We start from the raw sequence: 27,664 nt of genomic DNA on the forward strand, positions 1-27,664 counted from the left end.
ATTATAGCAAATTCATATTAATGAAACTCATGGTATAGCAGAATGACCTGTAATGAATAATTTTTTTAAAAAGAAAATAACTAAGATCCAGATTACTTAAGCCATTTTCCACAAACATGTATGATGCTAACTTGGTTGATTATTTGAAAACATCTATCAGTGTCACCTTTTCAGTTTACTCTGAGGTAGTTTCAACAGTACTTATAACTTAGTTTCTATTCTCTGAACTTCCAATAGCTGATAATGGGAGATAAGGCAGGGAGCTTGTAAATTTTCATGCTGTAGTATCAACAGTCAAGCTCCTTCTCTTAGAAATCCTCAGTTCAAAATAGTTCAAAAGCTCTGGATCCTCCCTCTGCTTGACCATCATGTTCCCTTCCAGACTTGCTGACACCAATTCCCAAGTATTGACTTAATTAATGTCAAACATTTGCTGTCTGTTTAAATGCAAAACCTCTATGGAGCTCTTTGATCGCCAACCAACCTGCAATTAACTTGCAGGCCCGGGCTCACAAAAAACAGTTTGTTCTCTTTTTAAACAAGCGGTTACTTACAGTGCAAAGGTCACCTCTTAGCTCACGATTACATTTCCAAACCAAAATTTATAAACAGCGATAACTTAATTGTCAGGAGCTATTGCACAAAGTGAATCATCTTAACTTATAAAATGCTGAAATGACCAGTGGGTTACTGGAAAGAAATCATCAGTTAGATGCAACTGTTAGACTGTATTGTCACAGAAATAGGTTTGTATAGCAATAATTCCAATTACAGGAATAAATGGTCTACCAATAACTTTATTGAAAGATTAATAAATATTTGTAAATCCAATTTAAATGGAAAGCTACACTTCAATTTCATAAAATCCCTGTGCTCAAATTCCTACTATAACTAACTTGTTACTTAACTTTGCTTCATAGACAAATATATCAGCATCAGACACAATTCCCAAACCTCTGCATCATGGTCTAAAATGTCAAACACTGAAGAAAGAAGGCAATATGGAACTATTTGGAAATTCTTGGCATTCATTTAACAGGCAGATCAGTGTACATTCTCAAGCTGTCATGATAAGGACTGATAATTAATTATGAACAAAATTTCAACAGTCCTTCAGGACTAAAAGTGGAGATTTATTTTCTCTGTAGCTTTCTTGTAGTTTAAAATCCAAACAAAGCTTTTTTAATCTATATTTCCAAACAAAAATAATAAAGCTAAACTACTCTACATCTATATCATTTGCATTTATACAAACATATTGCAAAGCTCATGCGGGCAACTTAAATAACAAGTAGCAATAAATTCTCTTTGGAATTCATTATAAGTGTCTTTGAGACAGTTTCAATATTTATGCTAAACCTATATAAAATTTAATTAGCTAAATGGCCTGATACTGTTACAATCTTTCACTCACTTCAATAATGTATCCATGACTATGTTAAATATTTGGTGCTCTTGAAAGCAATGGGTGCATTGTCTTGGAGATAACAGCAGAATTTGCATTAGGCATTCCTTGTGCAAGGCATCTTCAATCCTTGAATTTCAAGAATTACAAGGCTGATCGTGGCAATGGTGACATCCCAGAACAGGTATAACATACATTTTATAAAACAGCATTGAAATCTATACATAGGAAAATAATCTCTGTCAGGCTGAGTTGAAAGTGGATCAAAGTAGATTCTTTTAGAATAACTAAAAAGAAAAGGTGAATTCCAAATTTATACCGAAAATATATTAAATAAAATCCTGGACTTACAACATAGATGACGCTCATCAGATCCATCATCACAGTCTTCTTCATCATCACAGACCCAACTTTGAGAAATACATTCCCCATCTCCCTCACACTGGAACTGTCCTGCTGTACAGGTAGGTGGAGCTGAAATCAAAATAAATACACTATCGGTAAAGTAAAGATAAAAGAGAATTTTAAAATTAGCAATACAATACATACAGCTCTGGGTACTCTAATGTCCCAAATTTACGGAACTAGAGTCTTTCAAAGTTTGTGAGAAGATTTGTAGCTCGGGTGCTCGTTGTTGTGGTTCTGTTAGCCGAGCTGGGAATTTGTGTTGCAGACGTTTCATCCCCTGTCTAGGTGACATCCTCAGTGCTTGGGAGCCTCCTGTGAAGCGCTTCTGTGATCTTTCCTCCGGCATTTGTAGTGGTTTGAATCTGCCGCTTCCGGTTGTCAGTTCCAGCTGTCCGCTGCAGTGGCCGGTGTATTGTGTCCAGGTTGATGTGCTTATTGATTGAATCTGTGGATGAGCGCATGCTGCTAGGAATTCCCTGGCTGTTCTATTATAGGACAAGCCAAACAGAGGAGAACAGCCAGGGAATTCCTAGCGGCATGGCGCTCATCCACAGATTCAATCAATAAGCACATCGACCTGGACCCAATGTACCGGCCACTGCAACGGACAGCTGGAACTGACAACCGGAAGCGGCAGATTCAAACCACTACAAATGCCGGAGGAAAGATCACAGAAGCGCTTCACAGGAGGCTCTCAAGCACTGAGGATGTCACCTAGACAGGGGACAAAACGTCTGCAACACAAATTCCCAGCTCGGTGAACAGAACCACAACAACTAGAGTCTTTGTCCAAGAAAATCTTGCCCATGACTGCAGGTGAGAGACAATTGTGCAACTACCTTAAAAAGTTTAGGGAGTTAGTAAATTGTTAAAAAAAAAAGCATTGGATCTCGAGATTTGATCAGTTCCTTAACCTGGACAATTATGGCTTATTTTAAAAAGTGAAAACTATTAATACATTCCAGTTTCCCAACATTCAAAACTATAACAATATTGAAATAAAAGCAGCAATAGTATGTTTTTGAGAACTGAGGTTCAGAAATAATCAGCTACCTAATTTAAGGGTAAATAATTTTATAACATGAGCTGTTAATTTCCATTTTATATTCTCAATTAACAAACCAAGTAAAGACTTGGAAGACTCAAAATGGGGCTGAGAAAGTCTATTCAATAAATAATTGAGCCTTTAAAGAGCAGGAATACATCTGTGATCTGCATTAACTTATCCAATCTCAATCAGGTGTCAATATGGGTCCCTTCCTAATCAGAATCCCACAAGCTTTGCTGAATGACACAGCATGTTCATAAAATTAGGAATGAATTTCTCATCTGTTGTCTTTCAAACACCTTAATAAATATCACCGTAGAAAATGCAAATAAATATTGTCAACTTCGTTGATGTATGAAAGGAAAATTGTTGCTCATTGTACTTTAGCTCAAAAAGGAGAGCAGGACCATTCCAGTCATGAATTTTATTTTACTTATAAACATCTAATAGGAGGATGAGGCTCGATCACCTGCTCCAGGACTGAATATGGGTAGCTATCTTTAAAGGTCAGATTGAAAAGCCTGGAATTCTACACACCCAACAACAAAAAGAAAAAATCAGTGCCTAGTTGTTTCTGTACTGCCAACCTGTTGTAACATCTATCAACTGTCAGGCAATTACACCCTGCTTTCTTACTGTATCAGTCAACCTACATCTATACATCAGGGTGGAGCCAAAGGAACCTTTGGCTTGGGGGCCCCTGCCCAATAATATTTAATTGTACACTGCTGGCCCAGCATGGGTAAGACAGGGATTCTGGAGAAAATGCCAATAAAACAAGGGCCCAGAAAAGACAGAGTCATTGTCAATCTGTGGACACTTCATCAAACCATGGTCAGATTTGCAGCGAGAGCACACTGAAAGAGGGCTGCACACTTTCTATTATATTATTCACAACAAACTAAGGTAGAACATTTGATGTGAGACTGTTTTATTACGGAGTGTTGTCTCAGAAAAGAATTCAAGCAACAAATGCAATTCTTTTATTCTTTCCTGTGATCTGGGTTTCAGCATTTTTTGCCAATCTTTTATTACCATTAAACTGTGTGAAGAGTTCGGGCATTTCCGAGGACAATTAAGTGCCAGTCACATTGAGGATAACAAACTTTCTTCCCTAAAGGACATATGGTGTAATTCAAAAGCATTCGAACACCTCATTGAAAATTACTTCTATAGAAATATACTTAAAAATTGAACTATTCAATATATTGTTAGTTATTAAAAGAGAATAATGATTACTGAATAAATGGGGGATAACATGTTCAGTAAGGTAATTCTGAATATTTGTGCCTTCTGTATTAATTTCAAGTTGTTAAGTGAGTGTCAATTAGAGATGACTGTCAAAATGAAAATGTGATTAGTATATATAATCACTAGGATTTATCAGATCCCAGTAACTTACGGCACTCCAATTCATCAGAATCATCACTACAGTCACCAATACCATCGCATCTCCAGGTTCCAGGAACACACTGGCCATTTTGACAGCGAAACTGGTCTGCTCTACAATCTGTAATCCAAGATCAAGAGATTAGAAAATTGCACTTGTCCTTTTTTATAATTTAGGTAGTGCATACCTGCCATAGGTGTTGCAAGTATTTATTTTTAGTAGTGTTCACTGATTTACATCAGTTTTATTGTTTAATAGAGATTGCATGGGGCTGTCGTGGCATAGTATTACATCAACAAATAACGCAAAATGAATTAGTGCTTTTGATTTGGTTAGTGATCTTATGTAAAAAACACATGCTGGCTAGATGGATACAAAACTGGCTTAGTCATAGAAGACTGAGTAGCAGTGGAAGGGTGCTTTTCAGAGTGGATATCAGTAACTAGTGATGCTCAGCAGAGGTCAGTGCTGGGACCTTTGTTGTCACTAATATATATAAATGATCTGGAGGAAATGTAGGTGGTCTGATTATTAAGTGGATGAATTAAAATTGGTAGAGTTGCAGATAGAGAAACAGACAGTCAAAGGATATAGATAGATTGCAGAGTTAGGCAGAGAAATTACAATGTGTTTAAAATGTAGTTTAATCCGGACAAATGTGAGATTATGCATTTTGGAAGATCAAATTCAGGTGTGAATTGTACAATAACTGTTGGAACTTTTAGGAATATCAAAATACAGAGGGATCTGGGCATACAGAGCCCTGAAAGGGGCAACACAGGTGGATAAGGTTGTCAAGAAGGCATACACCACACCTACCTTCATCAGCCAGCGCATCGAATATAAAAGTTGGCAATTTATGTTACAGCTGCCTAAAACTTTAGTTAGGCTACATTTGGAATAGTGCATGCAGTTCTGTTCATCACACCTCCAGAAGGATGTGGATGCTCTGGAGAGGGTACATGGAAGATTTATTAGGATGTTGCATGGTCTGGAGGGTTTTAGTTATGAGGTGAGGTTGGATAAATTCAGATTGTTTTCACTGGAAAGACAGAGGCTGAGGGAAAACCTGATAGAGATCTACAAAATTATGAGAGGTATAGATAGGGTGGATAGTCATAGGCTTTTTCCCAGAGTGGAAAGGTCAACTACAAGTGGGCACAGGTTCAAGATGAAAAGTGGAAAGTTTAGTGGAGAAATGCGGAGAAAGGTTTTCACACAAAGGGTGGTAGGTGCCTTGATCGCACTGCCAGTAGAGGTGGTGGAAGCAGGAACATTAGCAACATTTAAACCGTATCTTGAAAAACACATGTATGTGAGGCAAACAGAGGGATCAAAGTTGCATATGGATATTAAACAGTGAGTGTAAATAAGGACTAGGAATCGGCGCATTAGGAATTGGTGGGCCAAAGGGCCTGTTCATGTGGTGTATTGTATTGCATTGCTGTATTATGCTGACTGGCAAGAATTTGTGGAGGTGAGCATCTGGAACTGAGGTGATGCTTGTCTAGTGAATCTTAATGACGTGATGTATCTACTGCTGGCTCAGTTATTCGTGTGTTACTGCACGAGGGCTTGTAGGCTTGCCAACATAATACCCACATTTAGAGAAAATTCATGCAACACTTCTACTGGGTGCTAGTTCTACATTACTGAGCAACAAAAAGAAGTAAATTTATCCAGTGAAGATGTCACAAATGGTGATTTATACCTGCTCATAAAGGCTGGTGAAACAAGAAGATAGCATTCTCCACTTGGTGATACAAATCCTCAACAGCAATTATATCAATACCAATCTTGTGTCACCATAGTCTTATCAGACCGTAGGGGCTGCTCTCTCATGAGAGAGAGAGAAGCAACTGGTGGTGATTTAACCTGATGGCCATCAGACCTCAGACAAGAGAAGAGGTTGAGAAGGGAAGTCCTTCACGGTAACCTCAAACCAGTGATGGGAATTGAACCCACGCTGTTGGCATCATACTCCTCCAAAAATTAACAACCCAGCCAACTGAGCTAAACCAATTCCCCTCAATACCAGTGGCAAAAATTAAAGATGTATGAAGCAGGAAAGGCTAGCATTGAAGTTCAGCAAGCAGTAGGTAAGGATTTAAACGTATTTGGAAAGGCAAGGACTGATGAGGGATAGTTAGCATTGCTTTGTGCATGGGAAATTGTGTCTCACTAACTAGATTGAGTTTTTTGAAGAAATGATGAAGTTTGATGGAAGCAGACGGTGGACATTATCTATATGGACTTCAGCAAGGTGTTCAACAAGGTTCTGTATGGCAAACTGGTTAGCAAGGTTAGCATGGAATACAGGAAGAGCTGGCCATTTGGATACAAAATTGACTCAAAGGTGGGAGACAGAGGGTGATGGTAGAGGGTTGCATTTCGGATTGGAGGCCGGTGACCAGCAGTGTGCAGCAGGAATTGGTGCTGGGTCCTTTATCATTTATAAGTGTGATTTGGATGCAAATATAGGAAGTACCATTGGTAAGTTTGCAGATGACACCAAAATTGGTGATTTAGTGGACAGCGAAGATGGTTACCTCAAAGTATAATGGGACATTGATCAGATGGTTCAATGGGCCAAGGAGTGCCAGATGGAATTTAGATTTAGATGAATGTGAGGTGCTACATTTTGGGAAGGCAAATCAGGACAGGACTTATATACTTAATGGTAAGGTTCTGGGGAATGTTGCCAAACAAAGAGACCTTGGGGTGCAGGTTCATAGTTCCTTGGAATCACAGGTAGACAGGTAGTGAAGAAGGCATTTGATACACTTGGCTTTATTGGTCAGTGCATTGAGTATATGAGTTGGGAGTTCATATTGTGTCTGTATAGAACAATGGTTAGGCCACTGAGTATAATTCTGGTCACCTTTCTAGAGGAAAGATCTTGTGAAACTTGAAAGCATTCAGAAAAGATTTACAAGGATGTTGCCAGAGTTGGAGGGTTTGAGCTGTAGGGAGAGGTTGAATAGGCTGGGGCTATTTTCCCAGAGGCTGAGGAGGGACGATATAGAGATTTATAAAATCATGAGGGGCTGGATAGGGTGAATAGCCCAGGTCTTTTATTCAGGGTAGGGGAGTCCAGAACTAGAGGGCATAGGTTTAAGGTGAGAGGGGAATGATTTATAAGGGATCCAAGGGGCATCTTTTTCACACAGACGGTGGTGAGTGTGTGCAATGAGCTGCCAGAGGAAGTGGTGGAGGCTGGTACAAAATTACAATATTTAAAAGACATCGGGATGGATACACAAATAGGAAGGGTTCAAAGGGATATGGTCAAAATGCTGTCAAATGGAACTAGATCAGTTTAGGATATCTGGTCAGCATGGATGAGTTGGACCAAAGAATCTGTTCCATGCTGTATATCTCTATGACTCTATGACTCCAAAAGTACCATTGGCCTTTCTTTCAAAGGGAATGGTGATTAAAAATAGGGAAGCCTTGCTAACACAGTATAAGGCATTAATTAGATTACAGTCTTGGTTCCCTTATATTTTGTATATATATTTATTAGCAAAAAATAACTTTTTTGACTTTACAAAAATATAAAGTTATTGAAAATATAACAAATACCAATATAAGAAAACAATGCAAATTGCAGTACAGCCGCAACATGACCTCCCAACTCCTGTACTCAATACTCTGACCAATAAAGGAAAGCATACCAAACACCTTCTTCACTATCCTATCTATCTGCAACTCCACTTTGAAGGAGCTATGAACCTGCACTCCAAGGTCTCTTTGATGAGCAACACTCCCTTGGATCTTACCTTTAAGTGTTTAAGTCCGGCTAAGATTTGCTTTCCCAAAATGCAGCACCTCACATTTATCTGAATTAAACTCCATCTGCCACTTCTCAGCCCATTAGCCCATCTGGTCAAGATCCTGTTGTAATCTGAGATAACCCTCCGCCACAGAACATACCATATGGCCTCCTTCTTTAGAGACCGCAATTTCCCTTCCCACGTGGTTAAAGATGCCCTCCAAAGCATCTCGTCCACATCCTGCCCCTCCGCCATGAAACCCCACCCCTCCAACCGTAACAAGGACAGAACTCCCCTGGTGCTCACCTTCCACTCTACCAATCTTCGCATAAACAACATCATCCGACCCCACCACCAGGGATATATTTCCCTCCCCACCCATTTCCGCTTTCCGTAAAGACCATTCCCTCCGTGACTACCTAGTCAGGTCCACGTCCCCCAACAACCCACCCTCCCTTCTGGCACCCTCCTCTGCCACCGCAGGAATTGCAAAACCTGCGCTCACACCTCCTCCCTCACCTCCATCCAAAGCCCCAAAGGAGCCTTCCACATCCATCAATATTTTACCTGCACATCCACCAATATCATTTTTTGTATCCGTTGCTCCCAATGCAGGTCTCCTCTACATTGGGGAGACTGGACGCCTCTTAGCAGAGCAATTTAGGGAACATCTCCGAGACACCCGCACCAATCAACCCCAACGCTCTGTGGCCCAACATTTCAACTCCCCCTCCCACTCTGCTGAGGACATGCAGGTCCTGGGCCTCCTCCACCGCCGCTCCCTCAACCACCCGATGCCTGGAGGAAGAAAGCCTCATCTTCCGCCTTGGAACACTTCAACCCCATGGCATCAATATGGATTTCACCAGTTTCCTATTTCCCCTTCCCCCACCCCACCCCAGCTCCAACCTTCCAGCTCAGCACTGCCCTCATGACCTGTCATACCTGCCTATCTTCCTTTCCACCTATCCACTCCACCCTCCTTTCTGACGTATCACCTTCATTCCCACCCCCATGCACCCATTGTAAGCTCTTTGCTACCTTCCCCCACCCTCCTCTCTGACCTATCACCTCCATCCCCACCCCCATTCACCTATTGTACACTATGCTACTTTCTCCCCACCAAACCCCCTCCCATTTATCTTCCACTCTGCAGGCACTCTGCCTCTGTTTCTGATGAAGAGTTTTTACCCGAAACGTCGATTTTCCTGCTCCTCGGATGCTGCCTGACCTGCTTTTCCAACACCACTCTAATCTAGATCCACCTCCATCACAAACCAGCCTTCCTGACACATATAACACAAACACCATCATAAAAGGAGGCAGATTCACAATGTTAGGAGAATTCATGACACCTGATTTCTGTCTGGAGATCAAAACTATGGCCCAGCATAATTTTTGCAAGAAATGCACAGTAATGAAAGTTGACTTCAAATTACATTGAGGTCCAGTTCAATCCGAATGTCAGCATGTAGATTAAAATGGAGTTGATTCATTAAGCATAAACCAAACATGTTATCACTCCTTAAGAAAGGTGAAAATATCGAAGAATTACTTGCAAAGAAAACTTGCAGTTGTAAGGGAATCTGCAGTACCCCTTAGATATTGATGGTAAGCATTTAAAACACTTCAGCGTAGAGAATTTGAATCTAAGAGAAGTCAGGCAAAACTCCAAGAATATTTTGTCCAGTGTATGTTGGCAGAAGCAGCTGGCTCCTCTTTTCTTGGCAGTCTTGGTAAGATTATTAAACTTTTTTTAAAATCTGAATTGCACTGCTGAGCAAGGTAATGGCATTGGCAATGAGAACCTCCTACTACATTGCTGAGGCTGTTTTCTACACTGAGCGTCAGGAAGGAGTTCCAAATAAAATCTCCTTCCTCCGCTTAACTTGTGTTAAAAGCTTGTGTAAAAAAATGTTTGGTTAGGTACATGGATGGGAAAGGTTCAGAAGGATATGGACCAAATGCAGGCAATTGGAAATAGCTGAGTGGGCACCATGGTCAGCATGGGCCGAAGGGTCTCTTTCTGTGCTGTATTACTCAAAAATACTCAAAGTCCATGGCCTCATTTATGAACAAAATTCAGCCATTCTCCCTAACCTTTTTCTTTCAACAACTGCTGGAACTTCCTGACCTTACTGTGTTGCAGGTCTTTAAATCCTGTGTAATTAGTTAGTATTTTTTCTTAAAGTTCCCAACGAACATATTCCTGATGTCAGAAGTCTCTGCAGTATTCTGAAAATGCTCATTTAATAAGCAGGAAAGTTGCTCTGACAATTTTTGGATTTCTCCCCTTTGGAGACGTAAGACACCTTTTGGATTTGGTATGTAACATCCTTGATAGTAAGGCAACATTTGGAATTGTGAAAACCATACAAACTCACTAGGACTAGCAAAATTGTCAAGGAACTGTCTAATAAAGCAAGTGGATTTTGAAAGAAAGTGCAGTACCCCTTCACATCAAATCACTGTAGGATTTCTTCTGCATGATCAATTTCCCAAACTAGCATTTTCACAGTAGGATATTTATAAGATGAACAGTTCCAATTGCTTGAGGAATAGAAGTATTTGTTTGCATCATAAATTAAGAAGCTAAGCATTAAGCAGTTAAATTAAATACCTCTTTTTGTAAAGGATTAGTTGAAGGAATTTCAATGTATTGAGTCTGGGTTTTGTTGTCAGAGTATTTTATTCCAATCATATCATCAATAGATACTGTCAGGATGCCTGTTGAGATTCCATTGTCATGAAGAGGGACAGTGGTAGAAAGCGGGCATGAGTTGACATACGTTGCATAGAGGCTATAAAAGGCCATGGAGATTATGGGGGAAAGTGGCACAGGATGTACGAGGGGCTATGGGGTATGGGTAGATGAGCAAAGGACAGTGAGGCTGGTTAAATATGCAGAGGGTGGGATAAGATGCATGAGAGACCATGAGCATGGGCAGAGAGGCATTGGAAGTGTATGGGGTCAAGCAGGAGTGATCAGAAGGTACGTTTTATGTTTAGATCTCTCTTTTAAATTTTGACCAGTTCTGATGCAGGTTTTCTGCCCAGACAACCTCATGAACAGCCAGTTCTGAGGCTCACCCTGGGTCCCTGGGAACTTCCAATTCAGCCTGGTCCTCAGACCAAAACGCAGAAGTATGGGCAGTCAATTTTAAAGGTCAGAGTCTGCAGCCAAGATTTCTCCTACCTTTGCAGATCTCACCTTGGAAGGAAATCAGTGTCTTTGTGTCTATAACACCTGGACAGAATTTTTCCATTTGCAATCAAAATGTGTTGATAAGTTAAATTCATGGCTTCCAGTGTGCCAGGTAATCACTTGGCAAGACAGATGGATGTGCTTGCCTTTGCTTGCAGCTTCAGACCTTCATGCCTCTGGTGCCTTATTTAAACCACATATGATTTCAGATGCTGAAAGCCAGGACTGACCTCTTATGCCATAGTACTTGGGCCTTAACATTCATGACATAACGGGGGCGGCACGGTGGCTCAGTGGTTAGCACCGCTACCTCATAGCACCAGGGTCCCAGGTTCGAGTCCAGCCTTGGGCAACTGTCTGTGTAGAGTTTGCACATTCTCCTCGTGTCTGTGTGGGTTTCCTCCAGGTGCTCCAGTTTCCTCCCACAGTCCAAAGATGTACAGGTCAGGTGAATTGGCCATGCTAAATTGCCCATAGTGTTAGGGCATTAGTCAAAGAGAAATAGGTCTGAGTGGGTTACTCTTCGGAGGGTCAGTGTGGACTTGTTGGGCCAAAGGGCCTGTTTCCACACTGTAGGAAATCTAATAACCTAAGAAAGAAAAGCCCATTCCCCACATCATGGACAGGAAATGTTGAGGGGCTGTGTGCCGAACAGAAAGCAGTCTCTTTTCCAACCGACGACCACGGGAGGCCACGTCACAAACACAGCTGGCCTGGATACAAATCACTGCCTAGATTCCCAATTGAGGCAGCATGCCCAGCAGTGCAGGAAATGGTCAAGGAAGTGCCATCTTCTTTCTGCTATCTTACACCCACCATTCTCCAATTCTGGCACTGCACTTGCAACTCAGCAAGATTCATAAACTATAACTCTCAATGAATTACCTGCCTTATGTCCACTCAACTGCTTTCCCAAAGCTCATCCTCTCAACTACTAACCCTTTCAGTTTCTGTACTTCCTACTCATTCACTGGAGACAATTCATTATCTCTCCTGCTCATGCATCACCATTGACTGTGCTGCCATCATATTCAATTCTCCACTTTGCCTCATTACAGGGAAATGAGCCGAGAAGTCCAAGAATGGCAGCAGAATGTAATACATCAGATTCTTCATTTCCCACAAAGTGATTGTTCTGGATTTGGCCAGGGAAGAGCTTGACTGCTCACCTTGGAACAGAAAACCACAACAGGCTGTATTGTGGTGTACTGTTCTCCCATTACCATCAGTATTAATTAAATCTTAATCTGTACAATCTTTTTTTATCCCTCATCAACAACTAATTTCCTCTCATTTCTTCTTATGTAGGCATGTGCGGCACCCAGCACATCTTCACTAAAAGGCCAGCACTGGAGTAACTCAGTTCCACCTCTTCTACTGAGACGAATGCCAGTGAAACGCCCACATATACAGGCAAGGCTTTCACCTATGCTCCTTAGCGAGAACACAATCTAGGTAAGATTCAGGAGCTCAGTCTTGTGAGCACATCATTGACACGCCCTGCTGCTGGTTGAGGAAGAAGCATCATAGGTCTCTCTCATTCAGAGGACTTCTGAATACAAAGCACCTGCGCAGTAGCAGACAGATGACACCCACCCCGCCACCCCACAGTTGTCAGACATTAATTACTTAACCAACTTCAGAGAAAAACGCAGGAACATCAGGCTGCCTTGTCAGAGGCAGTCAGTAAGCTTGCTCAAAGGATGGAAGAATTCACCAACATTATCAGTATGGTTCCGGCTCTGACACTTGAGAGTCTGGCTATCTCCAAGGATAGACTGGTGACCACCATCGAGTGCGAGATCTAGCACACTCACCATCTGCTCAATTTATGCACAGACCTGCACACCATCTTTCTAACCATAGCCGAAGTGAGAGAGGGACAATGAACTTCATTCCAGGCCCCCCGTCTCCCCCTGAGCTGAATATTGAGCTCTACAACTTCAAATTGTGAAGCCATTATTTCCCTTTATTTTAGCGTTGCTTGTTACATTCTGTGCCATCCTCCCCCCACTGCCCCCACCCCAGTGGAACTGTCTGTTCTTTCCAGTCTGGCAGATAGACACACCATTGGCCTTTTTCACATTCCGATCACTTAACCAATATCTTTTCTCCCCCAGCACTTAATTCCCCTCCTCTCACAATTGCATAAATGATGCCCCCTCCACACCACTTTAGTTCTGATGAGGAGTCATCTAGACTCAAAACATTAGCTTGTTCCCTGTCCACAGAACCTGCCTGACTCGCTGTGGTGTCCCGCATTTTTTTTCAGCCTCTTCAGACATCCTGAGGATGAAAAACGTTATAATGGCTGATCATCCTCATCTTAAAAGAACTAACCCCTTATCTGCAGATCGCCTCATCTGTCAGGGGGCCTTGAACCGTGATGTTGATGACTGAGCCAAGGTATTGCACTTTGATGCAGACAAGACTCAGGCTAAATGCACAAGGATTGTGCTAGGGTCTGGCCAGCATTATCAATCCACACTTCCTCTCACAAGGGCAGTGAGAGTATGGAATCAGTGATCATTCCACACAATGATACAGTTAAAAGTCCATTTTGTGTATCATTTTTCGAGAAGATGCACTACCATTTAAGACAGGAAGATAGATATACAATGGGCAACTAATTCTTTACTTTCTCTCTTAGCTCATTGTGCAGACCAAAATACTTTACATCGCAAGTTCAACACCATCCTAGATGATTTAACTTCGCCGTCTACACGCACTCTGAAGTATTAAAAACGTTTGTGATAATGGACAGGTCAAAAGGAGATTTCTTCCACTTCTTGCCTGACATGGCAGACTTCACTGCACAACATTGGATATGACATCCTAACAGAGGTTTTAAAAGTGGTGCTAGTGCATGGTCCCATTGACTGATACTTTTTCGCCTACGTTCATAACGTGCAGAAACTTTAATGTGGAATCACCTATGAAATCAAACGTACAGTCAAATGAATAATGAAACACTTATTCAGCAACACAAGTGGTCAAGGATTAGAAAGTTAACTAGATCCATATGGCCCTTTGTGCAAAGCTGGATCTTCTTGCTGTATTATCAATAGGATGTTTGTTAAACAAAGTCCAAATCAGTTGATCCATTCTGGAAGCTGATTTCAGCTAGGTATTTCTCGTCTCTTGGGCTTGATCTGAAACAAACATGCAAGTCCAAAGAAGCCCCTGAACTCAAAGGAGAAAGTGAGGTCTGCAGATGCTGGAGATCAGAGCTGGAAATGTGTTGCTGGAAAAGCGCAGCAGGACTAATACACCTGGAGGAATGGAATTAAAGTAGTCATTCCTGAAGAAGGGCTTATGCCCGAAACGTCAATTCTCCTGTTCCCTGGATGCTGCCTGACCTGCTGCGCTTTTCCAGCAACACATTTCCAGCCCTGAACTCATAAAGCAAAGCAATGAAGGTTGAAGTGGTGTGTGAATTGGTCTGACAGCAGGTATGCTGAAGCTGGTCGTTTGTCAACGCTGACTTGCATAGAGAAAGTGTTGAGGAAGATTAGACACATGGAGCATGCTGGGATATAGGTGTGAAGAAAAAATGACAGTGGGACAAGCATTTGGTGAGCTGCAGCTGCCAGGTGCTCACTCTGATTTACATGTCAGTAATTTGTGCCATCTGATTTCCAAGGAAAGGAAAGGAGGAGAATTGGAAGAGGAATATAAATAAGGCAAGTTAGGACTTTACTCAAGTACAAATGCATGGAATTAAAGTAGTCATTGTTGCAAGGTGAGCTTCTTACCATTTACTGCTCAAAGAGAAAGTTGAAAAGACATTTCCTCAATGCCAACATTTAACTTTTTCACTCTTACTGCACTTTCTCACCTATCTTGCCATGGTTTGTGTTGCACTAGGAAGAAGTATATTCCATCTTCGTTCATAGAGTCCCTACAGTGTAGAAACAGGCCATTCGGCCCAACAAGTCCACACTGACCCTCCAAAGAGTAACCCACCCATACCCATTCCCCTACCTTATTATCCTATATTTACCCCTGACTAATACACCTGGAGGAAACGTAAACAGACACAGGGAGAACGTGCAAACTCCACAGACAGTCTTCAGAGGCGGGAATCAAACTCAGGTCCCTGGTGCTGTGAGGCAGCAGTGCTAACCACTGAGCCAGGAGAAAGTGAGGACTGCAGATACTGGAGATCAGAGTTGAGAGTATGGGCCTGGAAAAGCACAGCAGGTCAGGTAGCAGCTGAGAAACAGGAGAATCGACGTTTTGGGCATTCCTGATGAAAGGCTTTTGTCCTAAACATTGATTTTCCTGCTCATCAGATGCAGCCTGACCTGCTGTGCTTTCCCTAACCGCTGAGCCACTGTGCCACCCGTGGGCTAGAATATTTAACAGCCTGGATGTTTCCAGAAACAGCATGAAAATTATTGAAACTTCCTCGAGTTAGTTCTGATTCACATTTCCACAGTGATCTTCAGAGCCTGGCTTCCACAGAAACATGCTGAACAGCACCAAACAGGAACTTCATTGCAGCAGTGTGGAGTTGGGGACACAATTCCTTTTCACAGCAATAAATCTACCATGCAGCAATTAGAGGCCCAGTATGAATGGTGGTGAGTCAAAGGTGGTTGTTAATGAATGGGTGAGTGGGTGAATTGCATAAGTGTGTGAAGTGGGTTAAGTGAATGAGATGAGTAACTATTTAAGACAAGTGGGTGAGGTGGGGCATCCGTCATGGGAATGTATATCCAAGTATTGCAGTAGTCTGCTTGGGGAATCAGGGATAATCAGATCATATCAGAGGGCTATTCAGATGGTCTGACAGGTGGTCAAGTTAAGGAGGTAATGAGATGGTCACTGGGTTGGAGGGCGTCTAATCAGGGGGAGTTTATGAGGTTAGTCAGATTGGAAGCTAGTCAGCTGGCCATGATGGCTCAAGGAGGGTAAATTGGTTTGGGTCAAGAGGCTCATTGGGGATACATCGAAAAGCTAATTGGATGAGCAGGGGCCAATGGGGTTAGTAGACTGGACAGGTCAGTTCAAATTAATTGGGTCAACGGAATAGATTAGATTAGATTCCCTACAGCATGGAGACAGGCCATTTGACCCAACAAGTCCACACCAACCCTCCGAAGAGCAACCCACCCAGACCCATTCCCCTACACCTAACACTACGGGCAATTTAGCATAGCCAGTTCACCCAACATGCACACCTTTGGACTGTGGGAGGAAACCCACACAGACACAGGGAAGAATGAGCAAACTCCACAGAGACAGTTGCCCAAGGCTGGAATTGAACCTGGGATCCTGGCAACAATGCTAACCACTGAGCCACCATGCCGCAATATAGTAGTCGGGAATAGAGGGGATCTGGAAGCTGTTGGGGGAGATATGGTTGCAGGACAGGTGAGGTTGTGGGTTTGGGTTTCAAAATGATCAGTTGTAAATTATCCAGATGTTACACTCAGTATAATTGCACATTTCTTGAATAATTACTCAGTTAAGCACTACAGAACTATTTGCAGTCTATAACTATGTCAGAGACAGAACAATTCTCTGAGAGTCCCAGGGAATAAGGGTATAGCCCATCTGAGGTTGAAACTCCCCAGGCGTCCCATGTGTCAGGACTTTCTCAGGGTTCAGGTGAATATATTTGGCCATATGTCTAGTTTCTGAAGATCCAGAGACCAGAAGATTTGACCCATTAAATACTTTTTGAGTTGAAAGTTACTTCTTAAGTGGAAAAGAAGTTCATCTCTAAAACAAAAATACAACTCATTCCAATTAGTCAAAGCTTTAGGTTTTTAAAAATTCGAATAATTCTACAAGATATGCATTTTTATTCTTGTTTTCCTACATTGTAATGGCTATATGTAGCAATCAATTCAAGGTGCATTAAGGGAACAAAGCAGTTTCCTTTCTTTGCAATAGTTTAGGTAAGTAATAAAATATTTGGAATGCAGTTTGCAAAATTAAACTGAAAATAATCATAAACTGAAAATTAATAACTCATTAAATATATTTAATGAGTTTACAGGAATTGACTTGTAAGTAAAACAATATCTCTGTTCCTTTGTTATTTTTAATCATTAACTAATATCCTTCAAAACATTCTTTATTAATACTTTAGATTTAGTTTGCCTTATTTGCAAGGTGTTAAGCACTGATGGTTTTTCATGTGCTGTAGAAATAATTAGCAGTGGAAGATAAATTAGTTTAGACTTGTTTTTGCTCAATACACTTGCCTCATCATGCATCATCTGAATAAAGCAAATGAGCTGCAGTAACCTGTTGGTTTTCCTGAGGCAGCTCTTCAGATTTTTCTTAATAAGTGTGGGCTGGTTTAATCATTGTAAATACTGTGGGAAATTGACTGCCCTATTTCTGTGGTCTCTGCTACCATATTATTTTCTCTGTTGTATATTTAAATTACATTTTCTGGAAATTTACAGCAGATCATCACAAACTTATGTAACATTTCACTCAAAACTATTCCTTGGAATTACAAGTCAACAATTAGATTGTACTACATTGAACATAGAACATTAAACAGTACAGCACAGTACAGGCCCTTTGGCCCACGATGTTGTGCCGAGCATTTATCTTAATCTAAGATCAACCTAACCTTCAAACCCCTCAATTACTGCCCGTCCAGGTGCTTGTGCATCAGTTACTTAATTGTCCCTAATGTCTGTGACTCTACTGCCATCGCTGGCAGTGCATTCCATGCACCCACCACTCTGCATAAAGAACCTACCTCTGACATCTCCCCTATACCTTCCTTCAATCACCTTAGAATTATGACTACTCGGGACAGCCATTTCTGCCCTGTGGAAAAGTCTCAGGCTATCTACTCTATTACTCTCATTGCCTTGTAAACCTCTATCAAGTCACATCTCTTCCTTCTTCTCTCCAATGTGAAAAGCCCTAGCTTACTCAACCTCTCATCATATGACAAGCCCTGCAATCCAGGCAGCATCCTGGTAAATCTCCTCTGCACCATCTTTAAAGCATCTACATCCTTCCTATAATGAGGTGACCAGAAGTGGACACAATATTCCAAGTGTGGTCTAACCAGGGTTTTATAGAACTGCAGCAAAACCTTGTGGCTCTTTAAACTCAATCCCCCTGTTAATGAAAACCAAAACACCATACGCCGCCTTAACAACCCTATCAACCTGGGTGGCAACTTTGAGGGATCTATGTACATGGACCCCAAGATATTGCTGTTCCTCCACACTGCCAAGACTACCTTTAATCTAACTATGTTTTTCCAAATAGTCATAAATCCTATCTCTCAGAACCCTTTCCAGTACCTTATTTACCACAGGCATAATTCCCAGAGATTTCCCTATTCCCTTTCTTGAACAGAGGTGAACAACATTCACCTCCCTCCAATCAGCCGGTACTACTCCCATGGAGAGTGAGGATGCAGAGGTCATCTCATTCCTCACTTCTCTATTAATTTCTACAATGAACAAGAGTACCATTGACACCTTTGTCTGAAAATATAAAATTTTAGATGTAATAAGTTACATTCTCAGCCAAGCAATACTTAACATTAGTGACATGGCTACCATGTTGCATATATAAGAGAAAATAAATCAGTTTGTTCAGTTTGCCATGCAATTTAACCAATTCCATATTAAATGTGTAATCAGTATTCTTAGATTTGTTAAAAATATGAAGTACCTTTCTAGTTTCAATAATTACTTTGCAAACAAATGTAAATGCTCAGCATTATTTTTGATAAATAAATTTAAATCAGTGGTCAAAGCATTTGCTTATTAATTGCATTTGTTAAGTCTCATTATCATTTTACTTATTTATATCATATTAATCGTCACAACATATTTATTAATATAGTTTTAATAATATAGTAATGGATATATGATGTTCATGTGCTTAAATTAAAATAATAAAAATAAAATTTAAATCAACAAGTGTCGAGAAAACAGAATTCATACTGCCGGCCTCCAATAAATCTCACATTTCATTTTTACTGACCTAACAAAGACATTTTTGCAAGTCATCCAGCCTTCATATCATGTGAATGCCATTTTCATCAGAACTATTTGGTTTCATTCAATTAAAACCTTAATCTTCTTGAAATGACTTCTAGTCTGTCTAAATTGAGATCCAGATTTTAACCGTACATGCTTCAACTGTACAAAGTGACCAACTGCACCAAAATCATTTACAGGAACTCAAGCAACATCTTTAATGAAGTTATTTAATACGCTTCACAACATAACAAGTACTTCTTAATCCAACAAGTTCTATTAAAGCTTCCAGGGTAGATTAAACTGAAATTCTATCTTAACCACATGAAACTTTTGAGGTGCTTCACCTTAAGATTTAAGTCACACAAATTCAAGGGTTTGAGCCAAGACTTGGGTAAGTAGAAAATTTAAGTCACTGTTAACTACTTAAAAATGCAACTATAAATCAAAGACCTACAAGTTTCTGAACAATGGTTATAAAATCACCTCACTGTTATCATATGAAAAGTGACTCAAGACATAGATTGTCAGAATCATTTAGAATTTATTCTCTGCAAATTAAAGACAAATAAAGTTGCTTTGTGTAGTCAAGTATGAGATGGTCACAACACAAAACTAGCTAATGTTTTTGGATAAATAAGATATCAAACAAAAATGTTCAACAGATTGAAAGATTAAAATGAACTAATCGAATCACAAAATGAAGTAACATGTCTGCATGAAGGTTATATGGAACATCATTGTTCAGGCATCCAACATGTCCCAAAGGTCCATATTACAGTATCTCCAAAGATGTGCAGGTCAGGTCAATTGGCCATGCTAAATTGCCCATAGTCGGAGGGAAATGGGTCTGGGTGGATTACTCTTCAGAGGGTCAGTGTGGATGGCTTGGGCTGAAGGGCCTGTTTCCACACTGTAGAGAATCTAATCTAATCTAATCTAATTTGATCTTTGATTACTTTGCAGTTTTCATTTATACTAGACCATACAGAGATCTACTACATAAATCACTAATTTTGTTTGACACAATTCCTGATCTGTCCCAAGGATACATTTAATTGGTTTGAACTTGTAATGCCAGGTCCTAATCTTATAAATTAAGGTATTTTACCAGATTTATCTTTATTTGACTAACAGGTTTCTCTAAATCAGAAACAAAACAGAAATTTCCTGAGGAAGGACCACTCAACCTGAAACATTAACTCTGGTTTCTGTCCACAGGTGTTGTCAGACCTGCTGAGCTTTTCCAGCAATTTCTGTTTAAGTTTCTATAAAATCCTGATATTTCATCTTAGAATTGAAAAACTGAAGTTTCAATAAGGTAGCTTCAACTCAGATCTTTAATTGAAAATCAATCATTTCATTTACTTCTCCAAATGTTAAAATTATCTTTCACTTCAGTATCCGTAATTGGACACAGTTCTTAAAATGTAGTCTGACTAATGTATAATTTACTGATTAACTATTTTGATTAAGATTCAAATTTCTCATATATAATTCAACATAAAAGACGATAAAACAAATAGGCTATATGGCTCATCCAGTCTACTCCACCAATCAATTAAATTATGGTTGACTTGATAATCCTTAACTGCACTTCTCTGCTATTTCCCCATCACACCTCACTGGGTATTGCACTGGAAAATAAGCCCCACTATTGGATTCATCACAAAGTTAAACATGTTATCAAAGTCCTCAATTTACATACCAGATACACCCAAGCAAAACAGCAGGTCAGGTAGCATCCAAGGAGCAGGAGAATCAACATTTTGCGTAGACGTCTTTCATCAGGAATGTAGAGGGAGAAGGGGGCTGAGAGATAAATATGAGGGTGGGGCTGGGGGAAGGTAGCTGGGAATGTGATAGGTAGATGCAAGTGGCAGGGGGGTATTTGTGATAAGAGGGTAGGGCAGATAGGTGGAAAGGAAGATGGCCAGGTGCTGCATGACCTGCTGTGCTTTTCCAGCACCACACTCTCGACTTGATCTCCAGCATCTGCAGTCCTCACTTTCTTCTAGAAAATTCCGACCAGGCTTTTGTACTTAACAAGAACTATTATTTATTACAAATAGATTTGATTCAAGGTAAACAACTATGATTTGTTAAGATATAACTCAATGAGTTAAAACACTTAACACATCCCCTAAACAAAAACCCATGCACACACATAAAAACAGTCAAAAAAAACTTTGTGTTTTGGTAAAGAAAAGAAAAACTGGGGAAGAAGCTCAATGGCTCAAGTCTATAAAGTTCACTGAGATGATCCTTCTGATTGTTAAGACTTCTTATTCTTCAAGCTATTTTTTCCCCAAGGCTTTTTTTCACAGGAGGCACAGCTGATTAAAAGTCAGAGCATACAGCAACTGGTGAAGGAAAATAAACTGGCTTTCTTCAGACTTTGCGTATTTTACTAGAAAGACAGACACACCATCTACTTCTTGCAGCAGTAATGAGGATTCTGTCTGTGTCATGCACAGGTTCTTCAGCTATTCAGGAGCCAGCCAGACAGTTGTTATCAGACTAATGGGTTTTGTCCCTCCAAATGGTCACAACTCCACAAACCAATCAGCAACCCATTGCTTGCAGAATTTCACTGTGTACATATATCCCAGGGCTTTCAATTTCTGTGATTTTTACACTTCATGCAGCTTGTATGCCAATGTAGATGATCGAAACATTTTTTTAAAAAAAAAGATTAGATGCAAGATTTTGACCCAACATAGCTTGGTGGTCACAGAATATTGGCTGACAGCCAGTATGCCAGTTTTTTGGTACCATCCTAAATCATTCAATCACTTTTCCAGAACAAAGTCAGGTGGCCAATGGGGCAGTGAGCAGCTTAAGATCATTTAGTAGACAAGTAAGATCAATTAGCAAAGGTCAACTTGAATTGGGAGTGCACTAACTACCTGGAGGTGCCTCCCAGTAACAGATCAAGACACCAAAGCTCCATGATACCTTTGAGGTTTCCCTTCCTTATCTATAACTACAGCTGAACTCTGCTGCATGTATGGATTTCAACCATAATGGTGAACAACTGTGTTGTTTTTCAGACTGGAGGCCTGTGACCAGTGGAGTACCACAAGGACTGGTGCAGGGCCCACCACTTTTTGTCATTTATGTAAGAAAGAACAAAGAACAAAGAAAATTACAGCACAGGAACAGGTCCATCGGCCCTCCAAGCCTGCACAAATCCAGATCCTCTATCTAAACCTGCTGCCTATTTTCTATTGATCTGTATTCCTTTGTCCCCTGCCCATTCATGTTTCTGTCCAGATACATCTCAAATGACTCTATTGTTCCTGCCTCTACCACCTCCGCTGGCAATGCGCTCTAGACCCCCACCCACCTCTGTGTAAAGAACTTTCCACGCATATCTCCCCTAACCCTTTCCCCTCTCACTTTGAACTCGTAACCCTTAGTAACTGAGTTCCACACTCTGGGAAAAAGCTTCTTGCTATCCACCCTGTCTATACCTCTCAGGATTTTGTAGACCTCAATCAGGTCCCGCTTCAACCTCCTTCTTTCTAATGAAAAATAATCATCTGTCTTCATAACTAGCGCCCTCCATACCAGGCAACCTCCTCTGCACCCTTTCCAAAGCATCCACATCCTTTTGGTAATGTGTCGACCAGAACTGTATGAAGTATTCCAAATGTGGCCGAACCAAAGTGCTATAAAACAGTAACATGACCTGCCAACTCTTGTACTCAATACCCTGTCCAATGAAGGAAAGAATGCCCCATGTCTTTTTGACCACTTTACTGACCTGCATTGCCACCTTCAGGGAACAATGGACCTAAACACCCAGATTTCTCTGTGTGTCAATTTACCCCAGGACTTTTCCATTTACTGTATAGTTCGCTCATATGAATGATTTGGATGTGAGCATAAGAGGTATAGTGAGTAAGTTTGCAGATGACACCAAAATTGGAGGTGTAGTGGACAGCGAAGAAGGTTACTTCAGATTACAACAGGACCTTGATCAGATGGGCCAATGGGCTGAGGAGTAGCAGATAGAGTTTAATTTAGCTAAATGCAAGGTGCTGCATTTTGGGAAAGCAAGTCTTAGCAAGTCTTATACACTTGATGCTAAGATCTGAGGGTGTGTTGTTGAACAAAGAGACCTTGGAGTGCAAGTTCATAGCTCCTTGAAAGTGGAGTCGCAGGTAGATAGGATAGTGAAGATGGCACTCGGTATAGAGACACAGAGTCAGAGAGATGTACAGCACGGAAACAGATGCTTTCCTTTATTGGTCAAAGTATTGGGTACAGGAGTTGAGAAGTCATGTTGCGGCTGTATCGTACATTAGTTAAGCCACTTTCAGAATATTGCGTGCAATTCTGGTCTCCTTCCTATCAGAAGGATGTTTTTTTTTTTTAGATTACTTACAGTGTGGAAACAGGCCCTTCGGCCCAACAAGTCCACACCGACCCGCCGAAGCGCAACCCACCCATACCCCTACATTTACCGCTTATTACCTAACACTAAGGGCAATTTAGCATGGCCAATTCACCTAACCTGCACATCTTTGGACTGTGGGAGGAAACCGGAGCACCCGGAGGAAACCCACGCAGACACGGGGAGAACGTGCAAACTCCACACAGTCAGTCGCCTGAGTCGGGAATTGAACCCGGGTCTCTGGCGCTGTGAGGCAGCAATGCTAACCACTGTGCCACCGTGCCGCCCACTGTTGTGAAACTTGAAAGGGTTCAGAAAAGATTTTTCGGGCATAAGCGCCGCATCTGCTCCCAGGAGGACCAGTTCCAAAAACGTACAACCCAGATGGCCTCCTTCTTCAAGAACCGCAATTTCCCCCCCGACGTGGTCGACGATGCCCTCCACCGCATCTCTTCTACTTCCCGCTCCATCGCCCTTGAGCCCCGCCCCTCCAACCGCCACCAGGACAGAACCCCACTGGTCCTCACCTACCACCCCACCAATCTCCATGTACAGCGCATCATCCGCCGTCATTTCAGTCACCTCCAAACGGACCCCACCACCAAGGATATATTTCCCTCCCCTCCCCTATCAGCATTCCGTAAAGACCACTCCCTCCGTGACTCCCTCGTCAGATCCATACCCACCACCAACCCAACCCCCACTCCCGGCACCTTCCCCTGCAACCGCAGGAGGTGCAAGACTTGCGCCCACACCTCCCCCCTCACCTCCCTCCAAGGCCCCAAAGGAAACTTCCATATCCGCCACAGATTCACCTGCACCTCCACACACATCATCTATTGCATCCTCTGCAGCCGGTGTGGCCTCCTCTATATTGGGGAGACAGGCCGGCTACTTGCGGAGCGTATCAGAGAACACCTCTGGGACACCCGGACCAACCAACCCAACCACCCTGTGGCTCAACACTTCAACTCCCCCTCCCACTCCACCAAGGATATGCAGGTCTTTGGACTCCTCCATCACCAGACCACAACACCACGACGGTTGGAGGAAGAGCGCCTCATCTTCCGCCTGGGAACCCTCCAACCACAAGGGATGAACTCGGATTTCACCAGTTTCCTCATTTCCCCTCCCCCCACCTTGTCTCAGTCAAATCAATCAAATTCAGCACCGCCTTCCTAACCTGCAATCTTCTTCCTGACCTCTCCGCCCTCACCCCAGTCTGACCTATCACCCTCACCTTGACCTCTTTCCACCTATCACATTTCTGATGCCCCTCCCCCAGGTCCCTCCTCCCTACCTTTTATCTTAGCCTGCTGGACAAACTTTCCTCATTCCTGAAGAAGGGCTTATGCCCGAAACGTCGATTCTCCTGTTCCCTGGATGCTGCCTGACCTGCTGCGCTTTTCCAGCAACACATTTTCAGCTCTGATCTCCAGCATCTGCAGACCTCACTTTCTCCTTCAGAAAAGATTTGCCAGGGTTGGAGGATTTGTGCTATAGGGAAAGGCGGAATAGGCTGAGGCTATTTTACTTGGAGCGTTGATGGCTGAGGGGGTGACCTGATAGGGATTTATAAAATCATGAGGGGCATGGATAGGATAAATAGACAAAATCTTTTCCCTAGGTTGGGGGAGTCCAGAATTGGAGGGCATAGGTTTAGGGCGAGGAGGAAAGATATAAAAGAGACATAAGGGACAGCTTTTTCACGCAGAGGGTGGTACGTGTTTGGAAATGAGCTGCCAGAGGAAGTGGTGGAGGCTATTAAAATTGCAGCACTTAAAAGCATCTGGATAGACATATGAATAAGAAGGCTTTGGAGGGATATGGGCCGGTTGCTGGCAAGTGGGACTAGATTAGGTTGGAATATCTGGTCAGCATGAATGAGTTGGACCAAAGGTTCTGTTTCTATGCTATACATCTCTATGACTCTATTTGGGCTTCCAGTTATTAGCTGAAAGGATAGTTTCATTTTTTTGTAACCTTTACTCTAACAAATAACTAAATGCTCTATTGACCAAACAATCTTTTATTTTTGCAGCATACTTCAAATGAGGGATGTGAAGTTGTCAGTGTTGGACTGGGATGGACAAAGTCAAAAATCAACTAGGAGAAAATGAGGACTGCAGATGCTGGAGATCAGAGCTAAAAAATGTGTTGCTGGAAAAGCGCAGCAGATCAGGCAGCTCCTTTGATGCTGCCTGACCTGCTGCGCTTTTCTAGCAACATCTTTTCAGCTCCAAGTCAGAAATCACACAACACCAGGTTATAGTCTGTGGGAGGTTAGAAATGTAGTTTCTGCAGGTGGTGGTGGTTAGAGATGTTGTTTTTGCAGATGGGTGAGGGGGTGTTGCGGGGGCGGAACATTATGCAAATGGTCGCAAGATTCTTGCAGCATACTTAAGGTTAAGATTTTAACGAATATAGAGGTTTTTGTTTAAGAAATAGTTTTAAACTAAGAAATAACTTTAAAGTATTGTAGCTGACCACAAAAGAAGCAGTAGGGGCATTTCGCAATAAGCTTATGGTATGATAAGGGGAACTGGATAAAATAACAGGCAGGCTGTAACAAACAAGGACAAGGAAGCAGGATAGTCAGAGAAGGAAAATTAGAGAAAAACAAGTGATGTACTCGGCTTATGATAGGATAAGACTAGACTAATGGGAAAAGGGAGGCGTGATTCCGCAACTTGCAAACTGAATAAAGAATGCTTACATGCTTTGTAGCGCGTGTGCGCACGCTTTTGCTAGCCTGATTGCTTGAGCAAGCGCCCGTTCTTGCAAGGCCGTAAAGAATAAAATGTTCTTGTTTCCAAGGCTTTGTCTCAGGCTGAATTGTGAGTGAGTTTTGTTTCTCACATAGTCCAACAGAAATCACAAGCTTTCACAACACTGCTCCTTCATCACGTTACCTACAACCTGGAGTTGTGTGACCTTTGACTTTGTTAAACAAGGAAGGAGGACATTCACATTTTAGACTCATTGCCTAGTACACTCTCCATGGAGGCATGTTCCTCGTAGCAAAATATTCATAGTGCCCCAATTTCCAATAGGTTCCTGAACCCTATTTTGTCAAGTAGTAACCATTTCCTGGTGTTTTCTTCAAATGATTATTTCTTCAATCCACTGTCAACAGAAAAGCCCATTTCAATGGTTTTTTCTACTAACCATTCCAGCATAAATTCCCTCCTCCTCAAGAATAATCTCTTTTCTGCACCTGGCTGTAGTGGCTTGAAAAGGTAAGCAATGTTTCTCTTGGCAAACCACAGAGAAACCCTGCTGCCTGTGACATGCATTGATTTGTCTCCAACCCACCCTCAAAAATGACATTCTCTGCCATCTTTCCAATGGTAGAGTGAAACACATAGCCATGCAAAAGGTAATAATGCCAATTAATTAGTTAGCTTTAACCATAACTCATTTTCACTTCAAAAGGAAATGGATAGTTTACAGCATTACTGCTTCAACCCAATACTTATGGCACCTTTCTGAGACTATCGGAGTCTCAGTCTATTCATCACAGAGCTAGCAGTTGCTGCCCTAGTCTCCTTGTTTGAACATTCTTCTCAGTAAACCATTTAATCCTTCAATTCAACTCTAACAGTAAACACACACACTCTCAAAAGGCTGCTGCATAAGATAAAGATACACAGTGTTACGGGCATTGTATTAGAACACAGAACATAGAACATTAGAACATAGAATATTACAGCACAGTACAGCCCCTGCAGCCGTCAATATTGCACCTACCTGTGAAACCAATCTGAAGCCCATCTAACCTATACTATGCTACTTTCGTCCATGTGTCTATCCAATGACCATTTAAATACGCTTAAATTTGGCAAGTCTACTATTGTTGCAGGCAGGCCATTCCATGCCCCTACTATTGTGGGCGGCACGGTGGCACAGTGGTTAGCACTGCTGCCTCACAGCGCCAGAGACCCAGGTTCAATTCCCGACTCAGGCGACTGACTGTGTGGAGTTTGCACGTTCTCCCTGTGTCTGCGTGGGTTTCCTCCGGGTGCTCCGGTTTCCTCCCACAGTCCAAAGATGT

At 41.8% G+C, this 27,664-nt stretch overlaps 1 protein-coding gene across 3 annotated transcripts in view; it reads right to left on the minus strand.

Moving 5' to 3' along the window:
* Positions 1-27,664, minus strand: part of lrp2a (low density lipoprotein receptor-related protein 2a) — a 337,835-nt gene that overhangs the window by 270,561 nt on the left and 39,610 nt on the right. For all 3 annotated transcript variants that reach the window (XM_087989117.1, XM_043693942.2, XM_043693941.2), the window contains exons 2-3: positions 4,264-4,371; positions 1,757-1,879 (exon numbers count right to left, since the gene is read on the minus strand). In XM_087989117.1, coding sequence (XP_087845243.1) covers positions 1,757-1,879; positions 4,264-4,371 — 231 coding nt within the window. The remainder of the gene's footprint in view (positions 1-1,756; positions 1,880-4,263; positions 4,372-27,664) is intronic.

The sequence above is a fragment of the Chiloscyllium plagiosum genome, unplaced genomic scaffold (genome assembly GCF_037043375.1).
Source record: "Chiloscyllium plagiosum isolate Xiang-an unplaced genomic scaffold, Cpla_swu_hap1 HiC_scaffold_7, whole genome shotgun sequence".
Lineage (NCBI taxonomy): Eukaryota > Metazoa > Chordata > Chondrichthyes > Orectolobiformes > Hemiscylliidae > Chiloscyllium > Chiloscyllium plagiosum.